At 39.9% G+C, this 15,891-nt stretch overlaps 1 protein-coding gene across 2 annotated transcripts in view; it reads right to left on the bottom strand.

The window, feature by feature from the left end:
- DST (dystonin) overlaps positions 1-15,791 on the bottom strand; it is a 283,474-nt gene extending 267,683 nt beyond the window's left edge. Inside the window, exons 1-2 of one of the 2 annotated variants that reach the window (XM_031504425.2) lie at positions 15,556-15,791; positions 15,097-15,131 (exon numbers count right to left, since the gene is read on the bottom strand). In XM_031504425.2, coding sequence (XP_031360285.2) covers positions 15,097-15,131; positions 15,556-15,736 — 216 coding nt within the window. In that variant the 5' untranslated portion in view covers positions 15,737-15,791. The remainder of the gene's footprint in view (positions 1-15,096; positions 15,132-15,555) is intronic. The other variant, XM_021551192.3, reaches the window with a different exon arrangement.
- Positions 15,792-15,891: the final 100 nt, after the last annotated feature.

Below are 15,891 nucleotides of genomic sequence, written 5' to 3'. Positions count from 1 at the left end.
TTCTGCGAGGTTAGATTTCAGATAAAACTGCCGAAATCTATGCTGTGAATCTAAATATCCTGAATTCCTGCCAGCAGAAAACTAGTGGGAAAAGTACATTTCCATATAAATCTGCTATTCTTTTGCTACCCCTTTTCATTAGCTTTTGGGTTTTGTGATTTGTTTTTCAATTTTGGTGTTGTTTTAATTAGGAAATCAGCACGGAAGAGTTGTGCTAAAATGCTGTTATGTTGGTAAATTGAAACAATCAAAAGTATGGCTCTGTGAAAACTGGATTTCCTCCACTGATGTTCATGAGACTGTAAGGGAAAACAGTATCTGTCCTGGACACTCAGATGGACAAACAGCTATCTTCATTATTTAAATGTGTTCCACATGAGGTAAATATACACTTAAACAGCCAAAATACACAAACACACATTTACATACACATGCTAGTAATTACTATATATACACATTGCATGCAACAGATGATGTAAAAAGGTTGAAGTGGAAAGGTGAAGTATCTTTCAAGGAACAACCTTCTACACATGAACACTGGAGAGAAGGGATAGAAATAGAGCCCAAGTCTACTTAGTCTGGGAGGTTCATGTATGCAGTGTATCAGGGCTGTGCAATACATATGATGCAAAGGTACAGCCAATATTTCCTGAATAATTTATGATGCCTCCGACTCTATGGAAGCAATGGAATCATTCAGAGTTGAGGTGAGGAAGACCCTGACAGCCGTGTCTGAATGGAAGCAGGACCCTGCCCGCATCAGCCAAAGCAAGCAGTGCAGTGGAAGCCACTGCAGCCAGCAGATCTGTGCAGATTTAGGAGGATCTCCAAACATGCGAAGATGTGAATCGGAGACTCTGCCACACTATTGCAGCAGGAAAGCTTATTGCCCCATTTTCTTTCTGCACTGTGAAATAGCTAACATATACTTACAATGTATCATTCAACATGGTACTAGGGACTAGTCGGAATAAGAGGGAAAAATGCAACTTAGGGAGCCTGCTACAGCATGGCTTACTGCTTGTGGAAATTTTCTTTTAGAAAAATATGCCAGTGTGCACCAGGGATTCCTTAAGAGATCAAAACACCCAGCAAATCTATTCCAAGTTCTGAAATCAGAATAGATTTTCTAAATGTTAAATGCATTATGGTTTATTTATGTGAGGGTCACTGGCCAAAGCCTTGTGATATACCCTGCACTGCTCCCTCACTACACTCCCATCCCATTAGCTGGATAAAACTCTTTGGGAAAGTATGTTTATGTAACAGAAGAATTTGATAGAAGCTAAGCAGCTCTAAAAGTGCTTAGAAACACATGCCAAATAGGGATTTAAATATGTGGATCTGTCTCACCAAGTGGCTTCACCTTAAAAAATATGTCTAGGTTTATTGATTATTATATTTCAATATGAAAAATTCACTTGTGATTTCCAGAAAAATCTGTTTATTGACAACATTTCACCTTGATATTTTCTGTATTTTTTCACTTTTGCTCTTTATTACTAGCAAGAAAATGTGATCTTTATCTCTTTAAGAGCTCATCTGCTTCTGTTTGCTGAGGCTCATTCTTCTCTTGAAGTCATAATCTGCCTGCAGTATCACAAATTGTTGCTGTGAGGAGGATTATAATGTGATAAAGGCGGAGGATCATGATTTCAGGTGGAAAATAAATTCTGTGTCTACAAAGATAATGTTACAAGGGCAGAGTCCTCAGACCAAATCCTAAAATGCTTACTCATTCATGCAATGGGACTTTGCCAGAGCAAAGATTCAAATCCAAAAAATTTCAAAATTTGATAATCAAAAATGAAGATAAGAGTTAAAAGTGATGTAACATATGGAAGCTGCTACTCCTATGCTCAGTGCATAATTACGGTGCCTGGTGATTCCTTCTAAACAGTAAAATGAATAGAAGCTTTTTTGTCATCTGTGTTATTTATCCCTCAGTATAGTCTAGAATTAAAAACATCATATTAATACAGCAATCAAAATAAAAACCATGGAAATCACACAAATATTTGTTTGGTAAAGACAGCACTATTTTAGATGAGCAGAAAAGTGTTACAAAATGCTCAGGGAATCACAGTACACCACCTGAGACCAAATCACAGAGGAAAAGCTGGAGATTTTAAAATCATAGGGATATGACAACGAGGTTGCTCTAAAACCATTAAGCAATTTGTAGTTTCCAGTATCATATGAATGCTGTGTCACTGTGCAATGAAAACCTTGTTCTTTGTGCTGGGAGGAAGTTGCTCATTCCCAGAACCTACTGCCTGACTCATTCTTGTGCCTGTAAAATTCTGAAACTAGGCAAACCAAACAAAACTTCAAACATGTATTTTTAGAAAACCTGTCTTCCAAATACCAAAACAGCTGCACAAAGATTCACACTAAAGTAATCTTCCTTAAAGAAACAACTCATATGACCAACAGAACCAGTTTTAGACACAAGGCAAATTGAGCCTGGAATTATCTTCTCTGCAAAAGCATTCATGTACATCCTTCTAGTTAGAGTCTGTTGGAATCCAGGAAGAATGATCTTCCTAATCAAAGTCTAGGGCAAACAGGAGTGGAGCAGAGTCTCTGGAAGCTGTTGCAGAACCAAAGTCTAGTTCACCTGGTCTCAAGCGAGCTTTTCTGTATGGGGAAGCGGGCTGGGGACATCAGTCTTTTTTAGTGGAAATTCATCCTTTTAAATGTTCTGAGTGTTGGGGGGTTTTGGTTTGTGGGTTTTTTGGTTGGTTGGTTGGTTTTTTTGGTTGTTTGTCATTGTTAGTTCTTTGTTTTTTCCTCTGGAATGGGGTGTGATAATATTGAAAGAACTTATTCTGTCTATCTTTATACACAAATTAATGATGAATGTTGCCAGCCTGGCCATGGCATGCCAGGCCACACTGTGTAAAATTACATTCACAATAAGGTGTTCTGTAAAAAATATCTTATCCAGCCAAGTTTTAACTTCACACCTCTGATTCAGTGACTAAATTCTTGTCTACAGAAACATGTGTGGGTTTTCTCTGGCCAAAGTTCAGCAGACATCCCCTCCCCAGGTTACCCTTTGAGCCACCAAAGCCAGCAGATGAGATGAACCACTCCCTCACAGCACCTATTTCTCTCCATTGGCCATACCCAGAGTCCAGACTGATCACTTCACTCACACACATCCATACTGTGAGTATCCAAATTAAATAGGATGGAACAGGCCCATGGTGACTGGGTTTTGGTCTGCCTCCAATCTGGTATTCATCATACCATATTTTATCACCAGTCTTCCTTTTATTTTTTCTCCTTCTACATTAAATTATTCTGGTCTCTTCCATCGCTTTTTTTTTCCTGTGAGAGTTTCACATTTCCTCATTCACGGATATCGCTCTTGATGGATCCCCATAATTCAGTACAGTCCTCTTATAAATTTTAATACTGATATATATAACAGTAGCACATGTTTTTATGTTCTGTTTAAACACATCCCTCCCCATCTCCTTTCCAGTGAGTCTACACATCTGAAAGTAGTCCTCACTGAACTGTTAAAAGTCATTCAAAAGACCCTTTCTGAAGATCATAAACACAAAAATTAAGAATGTGGCTAAAGACTTTTCTCTGTAATATACTCAACCTTGCATTGGTTAAAAACATAATTTGGTCCATTTCTTCAATATAGTCTGGTATTTGATTACCAAATATGTTATACTCTGCTATCCTTGTTGTGTTTTTCCTTATTCTTATTCCTAATCCATTTGTCATAAAAACGGGAATTTGAAATATCCTTAAAAACTTGTCTAGCTTTTGCTTTTATTTAAATAATATTTATGATTAAATAAATAAAATATCTGTAAAAGAATATTTTACATATAAAAACATACTGAATAATGTATTGAAATTTTTGCTTTCTCTGTCTTAGGTTTTCTGTATTTATTTTTAATTCTTTGTCTGGTACTTTATTAGCACCAGATGAATACACCAGTGCTACCCCATGTCCATTATTGCTTTAGTGATAGAAATCTCTGACTCCTCCATTCTTTCAATGTGCTATTTTATTAATTCACCAGATCCTTCTCCTCTCCATTCTAGTTTCTACTAGCCTACTGCCTTCATCATACGTTATCTTTATTTTTATGCTTGATAAGAAGCCATATTCAGTTTTCATTTTTTCCAGTGTATAAGTATTTTATGTAGAATACATTGGTTGTCAGAATTCTGATGTTGGAACCCAACCTTTCCAGCCAGTGTGGGTTTTTGGAGTCAGTAAGCATTAACATCAATAGAGGTAAAAGTGCATTATCTGAAGTCCAGCTGAAGTCAACAAAAATCTTTGCATTAACTTCAGTGGGCATTGGACTGCAGCCCAGCTTACCTTCTGGCAGAACTTCAGTAAATCACAGAGAAAGTGCTAGCTAGCATTAGGCCATAATTCAGTGACAGCAGAACTCAAGTGTGTTTTCAAAGGCCTTTACTCAAAGATATTTGAGTCATTCCTGTAGATGAAGGTGCACCAATAAATATCAAAGCCAGAAGAAGCTTAGATAGGATATCCAGATTTGTGTTCTCACTTTTAAGGTTTCTGACAGTGGTTGTATGTGCATGAGAATTGTCATCACCACTGTCAATTAATGGCCTCAAGAAATAGCCTTCAAATTGTCAGTTACCACCTGTTTAAGTCTTGGAAACTTTCATGTCTACGCAACCCACAGCATCTAAGGGCCTGCAGACATTACTATGTGTAGCATCAAACCTTTCTCAAGATGCTGGCATTCTCAGCAGTTCTACAGACAGGCTGAAATATAATTAAACCCTATAGTTGGAGTACCTGCTTCAACTAAAATGGCTAAAAGGTTTACATTAAATAACTTTATTATATGAAATTCGCCTGCACACTGAAAGAGAAAAATTTGAGATTCTTTCTGCTACATAAAAAAACATATATATATATGCACATATCTATGCATCTGAATTGTTAAAACAACTGTTCTAAATTAAATTGTGGCCAAGATTGCATTATTTCCCTCCTTCCTTTTCCATAGAGATTTTCATCCCAAATATCATCAGTTTACAAAGAACCAAAAAAAACCCCACATTTATTTAACTGCCAGTTCTGTAAGTTCCACCCAAAATCCAAGATTACAGATAAGTTCTCTGAGATATTTATAGTAAAGATTGCTAAGTAATGTAACGTGTAAATTTTCTATCACAGGAAGATTACCTACACTCACTGAGTATATTACTTCACTAACACCCAAGGAGGATGCAACTGTATTTGCTCTATTTCGATTCTACCAGAACTAAAAAAATAGACTGCAACTTTTTTTTTACGTGGTTTTCTTGATAATTTTTTTATAATCTTACAAAGGGTTACTCCTATAAAGATCTGAATCAGGATTTAAAACATAAAATATAAGATTTTACATTCAATTTCTCATTCCACTCCCTCATTAGCAAGCTTTCACTGATGCTGCTTTGCATGCCTTATGTTTATTTTAGGAGATATTATTCTTATCTTATAAAATCTAAACTCTAAGCAGTGCTGGAACCATTTCTCAGATATTGAAGACTGTGATTTGGCACATGCAATATTCCAAGATAAGTCCACACGTTCAAAGGCATTTAAAGCAATTGCTTTTTACATAACCTGAACAAGATTACTTTCCCAACTGAGTTCATGAAATAGAACATCAATAATCTGCTTTCCAGTTCTTAACCAGCCACCCACTATGTAAATACATAGGAGCCCTTGTATTTAGGTATTTAGGTGCCCCTAGGTTTAGGTGTGAATTTAGAATACAATGTCTAGTAACCCATGCTAAATTACACTGCTGTTTAACATGACACGTTGGTTTTTCCTATCATAAGTCAGGATTTCTATCAAAGCACAGGTAAGTTGTAACATTAGGAAAATCTGATGATCTGCAACCCCAAATGGCACACCCAGTCATGCCTTCAGATGCCTTTTAACTGCTCTTTCCTGTCTGAAGCTGTAAGCCACAGAGCCTGCTCTCCAAGCAGCCCTATCGTTCTCTGACAAGAAGGCTTACAGCTCTCCACTGCATCTTTGCAATGGCTTGTCCTAGTTCCTTCCCTGTTACCTCAGGGCACTGCAAGCCTCCCTAGGAAGGGAACAATTATTTAAGAACAAAAAAATCAGTGTACTTCTTTATCACTGGGGTCTGCAAAGGAAGGTTTAACTTAAAATATACTAGCACATTCCCCTAGCATGTCCCCTTTCCAGTCCTGCTTCCTCTGTTTTCCATCTCTTCATGTCTCCTCATCTTGGGCAGTGTCCAGTATATACTAAGAACTTGCCAGAAAAAGTTAGCTTTAAATATTAAAAATACAGTAAGAAGCTGAATAAGAAATAACAGTGATTGCTAAACCATAGCAGTGCTGCAAAACATCAAATATGAAGAGATTACTCTCTTTTGTCCAGTGTGTTTGTTTGAAACACAAACTGGTAAGAGAATATATCCACCACAGCTTGTTTAGATGTGTCTGTACTTTTTCAATTATAAAATAGATGCATAACTGATGAGAGACTTCACAGGAATATATTATAAAAAGATAACTAGGCTAGAATTCAGGTATCTATTAAGATAACTGGATTCAGATACCAACAACATACCTGAACAACTCTTTGCTCCCTGTTATCACCAATAAAAAATTTAGATGACACATTCAGTGAGGCTTGAAGAACCATTCAGCACATCCTGAAGCAGACATCAACACTAGGTCAGTGAGCAGTTCTATAATCTGTAAATACCTACAGTGAGCTTGTTGGGCTGCATAAAGGGATGCTGCTTTTACAGACTCACTTTTCAACTCCTACCTTCACATGAAGGAAGGTAGTGGAGGCAGATCACAAGAGATGTTGGTTGTATCATTTTGTGTTTTCTAGAACAAGGAAGAAGGATAAATACAATACCTCAGCCTGACATGATTATGTATTTCAATATAATTTGTGCTATCAATGTATATAGTCATCTCCCCACCATCCTGAAGCAGAGTGCCATATTTAAACAGCTGAGTGGACAGGGGAGATAAGGACAATGGCACAACTTGCAAGAAAAAGTGTCTTTGCCCAAACAAAAAGTGCAGTTAGTTTCTGTAGCTGATATGGTGTTTTCACACTTCAGCCTCAGCTCATGTTTCATTCCCACTGATGAGTCAGGAACAGCAAAGCTCTGACTCTCCTTGATGCAAGGCAGTAGGGCACAAGGGAGCCCAGCAGGGGCTCAGGCACTTTGGGTACAAGTATCCAGATAACAAGTACCCAGGCTGGCTGCTGAACCAGAAGCACAAGAAACAAGCTCAAAATTAAGGCAGCATTGCTAACACTAAGCCAAGATCAGCTGTCTGCACTGTGAGCCTGACATGCTAAAGCATCTCTGCCACAAAGTGCCGAGCCCTTGCCCCGGGAGGCTGCAGGATTCCACGTGCCCACTCGCCAGAGCCTGAGACCCCTCCAGGCTGCAGAGCACGTGGAGCAGCAGGGTGAGCGGCTGCAGCTCTGCTGGTGTCCTCTCACGTCTGTCATGGCCAGGCCCCAAAAAGCCAGCTCAGCTGAATGAGATCCTACATGAAAACATCAAGGTCACTTCACCCTGTGCTCTGCACATTATTCCATAGCTTATCGAAGGTGTCTCTACTTAAAACAGTCTGGGAATGGGAGTGTGAGTGAGGTTTCCATGCCCAAGGAAAACACACATAACAGCCCTGGAGCAGCCACAACCCCAAGGGTCATAATACCCTGTTCATGTGGTGCCTTCTTACATTCAATACCTCAGTCTAAAGAGCTAAATTGTTTCTTGAGGAAGATCCACAACCTGATCTGGCACCCAATCTAACTACAGTAACTGAGAAATCAGATGATTAAGCCTTTCTGAGCAGCGTGTCATCTATGGAGCCCTTCATGATCCTTTCTGTCTGTGTAAAAACAGTTTCTACAATCTAGTAATAGATTACTCACTGCAAGTATGAGCTATTTTAATTCACAGTTTCAGTCTGAGGTTTGTTTAGGGCAAAAGACAGTAGCTAGAAGTTCCCGTTCTGTACATGTGCACAATGTGTCTGTTAACAGGCAGATGGCCACAAGCTGCGCTCCCCCTGTGTCCCCTTGAAATCAGGGTTCTGCTTGTGTGTACAGGGAGTGTGCACAGGGCACACAGCACAACTGAACTGCTGCTCATCTAAAACCCACATTTCCAGAGACAGCAGTAGATACAGAGAAACATGGATATCTAAATACTCACATGATAGCCATGAGGTTGTTGGCATAAGTGTATATTAATGGCAAACTAAAGAGTAAGAACTTTTATGAGGTAGTATATCTTTATGCAGTGGTTTTCCTGGTCCTGCTAGAGAATTATGAGGATGTGTTCACTTATAAAGCAGGACCCAGGACCACGCCTGACCACTGATGTGGACCATTACACAATGTCAGTACTTTCTTAGGTGATTGGTGGAGCTCAGAGGCAATTCCCTCAGTGTGAGAACCCCGGCCTTGCTTTGGGGTCTCATGTGGTGGTAAAGTCTCTCCTCCAACCCGTGCTTCCAAAGAAAAACTCTGCAGGCTTTAGCTGTTCGGTCCCAAGGCAGTTTATTGCTAGTTATCTAACAGATTATGTTCTTGGACTGCGGCTATTTGATCAGTGGCCTGGGTAGAGGCACACACACACTGACATCCTCTCTGTCTGCTGTCTTCTTCGCCTCTCTCTCCGCCCAGGGCTGCTGCTATCTTTTATATGATATATTACGTATAACATGTTTACAATTATTCCCCAATACCTACTACCTACGTTGCCAAGTGTTTTTCTACTCTAAACCAATCTGTGAGTGCCAACATCACCAAGAACATGGAGGTAAGGAAAAAGAAGGAGGAAGAACAGGATCAGCCCACTTTCCTCCATCTTAGAACTTCTGACCCCCATGTACAAAGTGAAAAACCCCCCTGTACATGTGTTAAAACCCCCCTGTACAATACTAAAAAAATTTCCCCTCTACTTTGTAACTACTTTTACTATACTACCTAACCTTTTGTGATTGCTTGTTCCACCTCCAAAGTTGGTAACTCATTCCATGACTCAAACTCAAAATCACAGTTGTTTTTCAGCTGTCTGCCAGGGTCTAGAAGGCCTCTGACCAAGGCCTGGAACCTCTAAAAATGTCTGAGAGACATTTTGAGTTCCCACACCTCAGCATTTCAAAGCTTTGCAGACCATCAGAATCCAGAGCAGAGATGCAGACAACCAGAAGGCTTTATAAATACATCAGGCATTTGTACACTACATTGTAGTACAGAGTAAAAGTACCCAAGGTAACTTCTCTGGAGTTAGTTTAGCTCAGCACTCGAGCAGTCTGGCTGCAGCAAGCAGACAAATGCCATGTATTTGGTGGTACAGCTGCAGAACAGGCTGTTCCTCAGCACAGACCAATGCTTATGGGCTGTCTAAAGGCAACACTGCTGTGACCAAAGCTGACAAAGAGTGATGGACATATGACATATTGTAAACCAAATCTCAGTGATACCTACTTTGCCATGTGACAGCCCAGTGTGGCACTCTCTGTCTGGGCCACATTATTTGATATGTTATGAGAAATGGACAGAACAGTTTGTCCTTATACAGTGTAACCTGTATTTATAGTTCTCCATTCATTCCTATATGTAAGAGCTCTCACACAGCTAAGAAAACAATTTATTTTTTCTCTGATTTATTTTCCTTTGAACCTGTTCCTTAACTCTTAGACAGCTAATGGAAAAATAGTTTAAACATCCTGAGGGAAATTATATCAAACACAAAGGTAAAATATTCTCAGGCTGATTCAACTCTGTAAAAACAATAAAACATCCTTTCAATAGGTGAATGAATGTATTTTTCTGACTAGACCTGCACATTTGTGGTGCTCATTGGATGCACTCCCTCCGATCAAATGGAAGACTCAAATTCAGCTTGGAGTGTCTGCTGATTTCTCCTTTCACTGGAGCTGTACATATCTGGAGCAGTTTATAAATACTGCAGTGCTCAGGATGAATTATGGTGCAACTCTTCAGACTATTTGTTATTGTTTTGTAAGATAACTAGAATCTGTATTTTTAGGCAACTGTCTCACAATCAGCCTCAGAAGGGGAATGATTATGGCAAAGGTACACTTAGGGATAAGTTTATGGACAATTTTCTGGGCATCTGTGTTGACAAAGTAATATATAGATTTCCCAATATACATTGTTGTTCTATAGCTTTGCACCCATTGTACCATAACAGATGATTTAGAAAATCCATCTGCTTTTAAAAAAATAACATCAGTCTTGGATGAACTATATCACTATCAGTGTAGTCACAACAATACAGAATCACAGAATGACTAGTTTGAAAGAGACTTTCAAGATCATTGAGTCCAACCCATGCCCCAACACCTCAACTAAACCATGGCACCAAGTGCCACATCCAGTCTCTTTTTTAAACACATCCAGGGATGTTGGCTCCACCACCCCCCTGGCAGACAATTCCACTACTTTATTAATCTTTCAGTGAAAAACTTTTTCCTAATATCCAACCTGTATTTCCCTTGGCGCAGGTTAAGACTGTGACCTCTGGTTCTGTCAGCTGCTGCCTGGAGACAGAGACCAACCCCACCTGACTACAGCCACCTTTCAGGGAGTTGTAGAGTGATAAGGTCTCCTTTTCTCCAGGCTAAACACCCCCAGCTCCCTCAGTTCTTTCTCACAGGGTTTGTGTTCCAAGCCCCTCACCATTGCCCCTCTTGGCCACCAGGGCCACCACACTGCTGGCTCCTGTTCAGCTACTGTCACCAGTACTCCCAGGTCCCTTTCTGCCTGGGCACTGTCCAGCCACACCATCCCCAGCCTGTAGCATTGTGGGTTATTGTGGCCAAAATATGCAGGACTCAGCACTTAGACTTATTAAACTTCATCTTACAGGACTCTTTCCATCCATCCAACCATCCCAGAGCTCTCTGCAGAGCCCTCCTACTTTCCAACAGACCGACACAGGCTCCCAGCTCAGGGTCGTCTGCAAATTTACTAACAAAAGACTCAATCCCCTCATCCATGTCATCAATAAGAATATTGAAATAGACTGAATATATACAACCTTGTAGCAACTGTTCAGTGTGCTAAAAATAAAATGTGGGGTCTGCAAAACTCAAATCACCAAATGTTATTCCTTTGCTACAAACATGGTTAACACATACTGCCAGCCCTCACAGAGAGTCTTTTCACAAAGTATCAACTCCCATTTATCTTATTGGTGTGTTTAGTCCCACCTGGGTTATGTGAAGCCAGAATTTACAGTGGACTGTAAAACTTTTACTGATTTATTTCCTAGTAGTTTTCAACCTGTAGTTCTCAGTGGAAGCATTCTCAGAAAACTTGCCCAAAATATATGAGTCAAAATTAAATAAATACAAAGTGATACCATGTTGCTTGTGACTGCCCACTGACACTGATACCTTCAGTTCCTGAGGTCATAGTATGCCTAACATAAAAGGTAAGATAAAGGAAAACTGTGAAGCTCAGAGAAAATTTCAGGCAAAAAGATTTATAAATCTGGTAATTGTTCCTTAATAATGTGAAAACTGCTACTTTAGCAATTAGCACAATTATCCCTTCACAATCTCGTAAAACTTAACCATTTATAGACCCTGAATGAGAGACTTCCTTTTCAACAGTTCTTACCACCAAATCAAAAGACATTAAGAATTATACCATTCAGATAAAATCCTTCCAGCCTAAGGGCTAGAAGTTTACTTCCCATTTAATTGAAAGGTAAAAATTTCACATAATCCAGTGGCTCCAGAGTCTTCAACTATGAGGAAAACTAATTCAGAAAGAAATTTAAATCACAAGTGACAACACCAACACATTAAGCAAAGCTTTTAGATTGAAAGGTACAGGAGACTTTGAGACCTCTTTTTAAGGCATAAAGTGATAAACATTGAAAGGTATCAAGCCCACAAAGAACTCAGAGAAAATTCCTCTGTTTCATGAAAAAAACAACTTCTACAAAGAGCACAAGAAGAATAAAATTCGTGAATAATTTATAGCCTTTATATTTTTAATAATAATAATAATAATAATAATAATAATAATAATAATAATAATAATAATAATATTTTTTAAAGGCCCAACAATGGATCATAGTCCCTACTTTGGTAAAACTCTGAGTTATATTGTTATTTTGTTGTGGTTTTGGTTCAGGCATTTCATTCTACAACTGATTCTCAAAATAAAGATTGACTAGTGCAAACAACTACATCAAAGTCTGATGTGTCATGTAGCAATGAATATTTCTGTTGGAAATTTACTTGTTTTCTTTTTAAAGCAGTGGCATATCTAGGTCTTCCTGAGATTAGGAACATTAACTATTCTGGGTGTGATTCCTTTTTGACTTCATGGAATTTCTGTGGTACCTGGGGAATGGAAGAATCTTAACAGCAGTTTCAGTCATAATGAACCTGAGGACTGTAAATAAAAAATATATTAAAAATTAGGCCTGACAAACTTCAGATGGTAGCAAGTGTTGGTGGGGAGATGGAGACAATTCTTGTATTATCTCAAGAAATTCTCACAGTTTCCTGGTTAATATTTTCTGTTATTAAGCACCTCTAACAAAGACAGACTTTCACCTACTTTAGATTTATAATGATTCATGCAAATTTACCTCCTTTTGAGGCAGGGGGTCAAGTGTTTAAGTTCATTCTCTAGTAAGTAATATCTGCATAAACTTTTGATGTATAATAATGAGGCATGTTTTGCAGAGACATTAAAAATCAAGGCCCACAAAAATGAACTATTTGTGGATTCAATTCACCAGTGGCATCTAAAATTCGAAACAGAAGGACTGAAAAGATCATAAATGCATTTTCAAATTTTGTATCTACCCTGCCATAGTATGCAGTCTTATTTTTTATTGTGTGGTTCAGTATTAAAAGAAAAGGATTCAATAGTTCTCACTGTATACAGACAATGAAGGCATGCACCATGAGAGCTGTGGCAAAGGATCTCAACATAAATTTGCACACATCTATTTTTCCAAATATAAGGCTTTCCTGGCAGGCAGTCAATCATGCAGGAATTGCCAACGCTCTGTAGATAGGGCAATTATAATTCTCTGTGCACTGCTGCTAGACCACCTGCACGTTCACATGTGATGGAAGTCAGATTTGAACCCAGCTCTCAGGAGATGAATGCCAACCCACTGCTATTTACTATCAGCCTGTTTTTCATTATCTTTCATTTTAATTAAGAAACACTATTTATAACTACACCTGACAAACAACTAAGCATGGTGGAAGCTAGCAGATGTACCTTGTGCTATAAAACTTGGAGCTGAGATATTACATTAATTTTGGGGGTGGGGGACTACGCAAAGCCCATATTTTCATGTATCATGCTTTGCTTTCAGCAATATTGTATTGCAGTTGGAAGTGCATAATGTTTTGTGATTATATGAATAGAGAATGTCAAATTCTGCTTCAGATAATGTTTCCAATATTTTTATTGGAAGTATGCCTGTAGTTTTTTCATTAATTAATTTTATTAGATTCATAAAAATAACGTTTTGCTTGAAAAAATATTGGAAAATTAAAATTTAATGACGTCAAATGAGTCATCATTTCTCTATCAAAATTCTCATCAGAAAATAAAAGGAAAAACAGTTCTACCACTTATTTAAAAGAGCAGTTTAGACCACTAGCTGCAGTATTACTCCATCTAAAAAAAATACAGAAAATTATGAAAGAATATAACAGTTACTCTAGCATGTTTCACTTAATGGAAGCTTCTAGGAAATATTTTAAATTCATCTGCTTCTGACTGGATGATAAACAAATAACCACATGCTGAAGCAATAAAAATAAATTACTCTGGCAACTTCCCTCTGAAGTGTCACCATGCAGGATGGCACATATTTCAAAACATTAAACTTCATCTCCATCTAGGCTCAGGATTGAGTGAATTTTACATGGAAACAAAGCATTTCATATTGGATAAACTAAATAGTGAAGAAATATTTTTATTTCCAGAGGTACACATTTATTTGTTTACTTTACTGGAGCACTGGTGAAAAGCAAACTTAGGCTTTTTAGTTTAAGACAAAAAGGAGACGTCTCTATGGCATCTTCTTTTTGTGATGGTGTGTATAAATTTCAAAATAGTTGAGAATTTAAAACTAATTGCCAATATGAACCATGCTGCAAACACGTATCCCATGCACATTTTTGAAAACATTAGTCATAATTGGATAATTTTCACACTCACAGCAGGGTAAGGGAAAATGCAAATAATTTAAAACAAAATATCATTTGAGTGCAAAACTGTCTCTCAAGGCTTTCAGAATAATAGGCAATGGCATGAAGATATGCCTTAAATCAATAGCAGGAAACCAGGCAAGAGAAATATCTAGACAGGAGCTCTACAGGGCAGCATGGAAACAAAGTGGGTACTAAAACAAATATTATTTTTCACATTTTCACAGCAATTGTGCTCCTCATTCAGAATCCCTAGGAAGTGACTGAGTTTTGTGTTATACTTTCAGCACTGGCATGTAAGAGTTTTGATTCCCCTGACCTCTGAATACAAAGTCACACACTGAGGTCCCTGCCAAGCAAGCTTGTAGTCTGGATCCTTCTGGGATCTCCCGCGGCAGCATCCAAGGCAGGCAGGCAACTTCCCTGACAAGGAGCAGGGCACAGGTGAGGGCTGTGGGCAAAGCGAGCGAGCACAGGCTCTGCAGTCACAAAAACTACCAGCTCTGCACGTATTTACAGCGAGGTCAATAACTGGGCTCAGGGCTGCTTTTGGACACAGGGAGGTCTGGCACGTACAGTAAGCACAGCTTTTTTTCCAAGTAACCAATTCCTTTGGGAATGACACAAATCAGCAGGCCGGTTAGGGTAACACAGATGAAGAGCTCATTTTGTGTTGGGAAGGGGAAAAAAACAAAGCAAGAAATGAAAGAGGACGTTATGTTTTCCATGCAAAATGAAAAGTTTGCTATGTGATTTCATTAACAAAAGACCACGACAATATGTACTTGGGTAAAGAGAACAACTTCTGACCTTGAAATTGCGTGCTAAATAAATTACCTCAGAGCGAAAGTGATGAGTTCTCATGACAGCATCTGGAAGGGAAGCAGAAAGACACACAGGCTCCATCAGCTGCACCTCGCATTTCGCCCCGGCTAAAGGATTACCCCGCCACTCGCCCTTCGGCGCACACTCCGGGATGGCTCTGGCCCTTCGGGCACAGCCGGCAGCTCCGCCCGGCATTTATATTTAATTCATCGGGAAGAAGTTCGGCATAAAGTTCTGCTGCTCTTTGACAGACCGGGGAGGGCTGGGGGGTTTCCCAGCCTCTCACCCTCCAGCCGAGGTTTCGCTGAGGGATGGGTGGAGACAAGGCTGCCGCAGTCCTGTGCTCGGCTTGAATTTTCTTTAAAGCCTTTGCCCGGCTAAACCGTGCCACGGCGGCCCTCCGCCGGCAGAAAGCTGGGGATGGGCCGGGGACAGCCCCCGCCGCCCTCAGGGACCGGCAGCATCTCTTACCTCGGCTCCTTGAGCGACCTGAAAAGACGGATTTGATGGGATGCCTCCCTTTCTGGAGCCGGCGGTGCCAGCAGCAGAAGAATAAAATCGTGGCAATGGTCCCCAGCAGCAGCAGGAGCAAGAAGAGGGCGCACTGGATGCTGTAGGGTCTCAGCAGGACCAGGAAAGCCGCGGCAATCATGGCTCAAGCGCCCGGCTGCCCCTGTGCGTGCGCGGGTCTGCGGCGAGCGGCGGGGGGCCGGGCAGCGCCGGGCAGCCTCTCCCCCCGGCAGCGGGGCGGGCATCGCCGCCGGCACCGCGCTGCTGGAGCCGGCAGCCGGGCGGGAGGCGGCGGCG

The sequence above is a fragment of the Lonchura striata genome, chromosome 3, assembly GCF_046129695.1.
Source record: "Lonchura striata isolate bLonStr1 chromosome 3, bLonStr1.mat, whole genome shotgun sequence".
Taxonomy (NCBI): Eukaryota; Metazoa; Chordata; class Aves; order Passeriformes; family Estrildidae; genus Lonchura; species Lonchura striata.
This window is presented reverse-complemented; position numbering and strand designations above follow the sequence as displayed.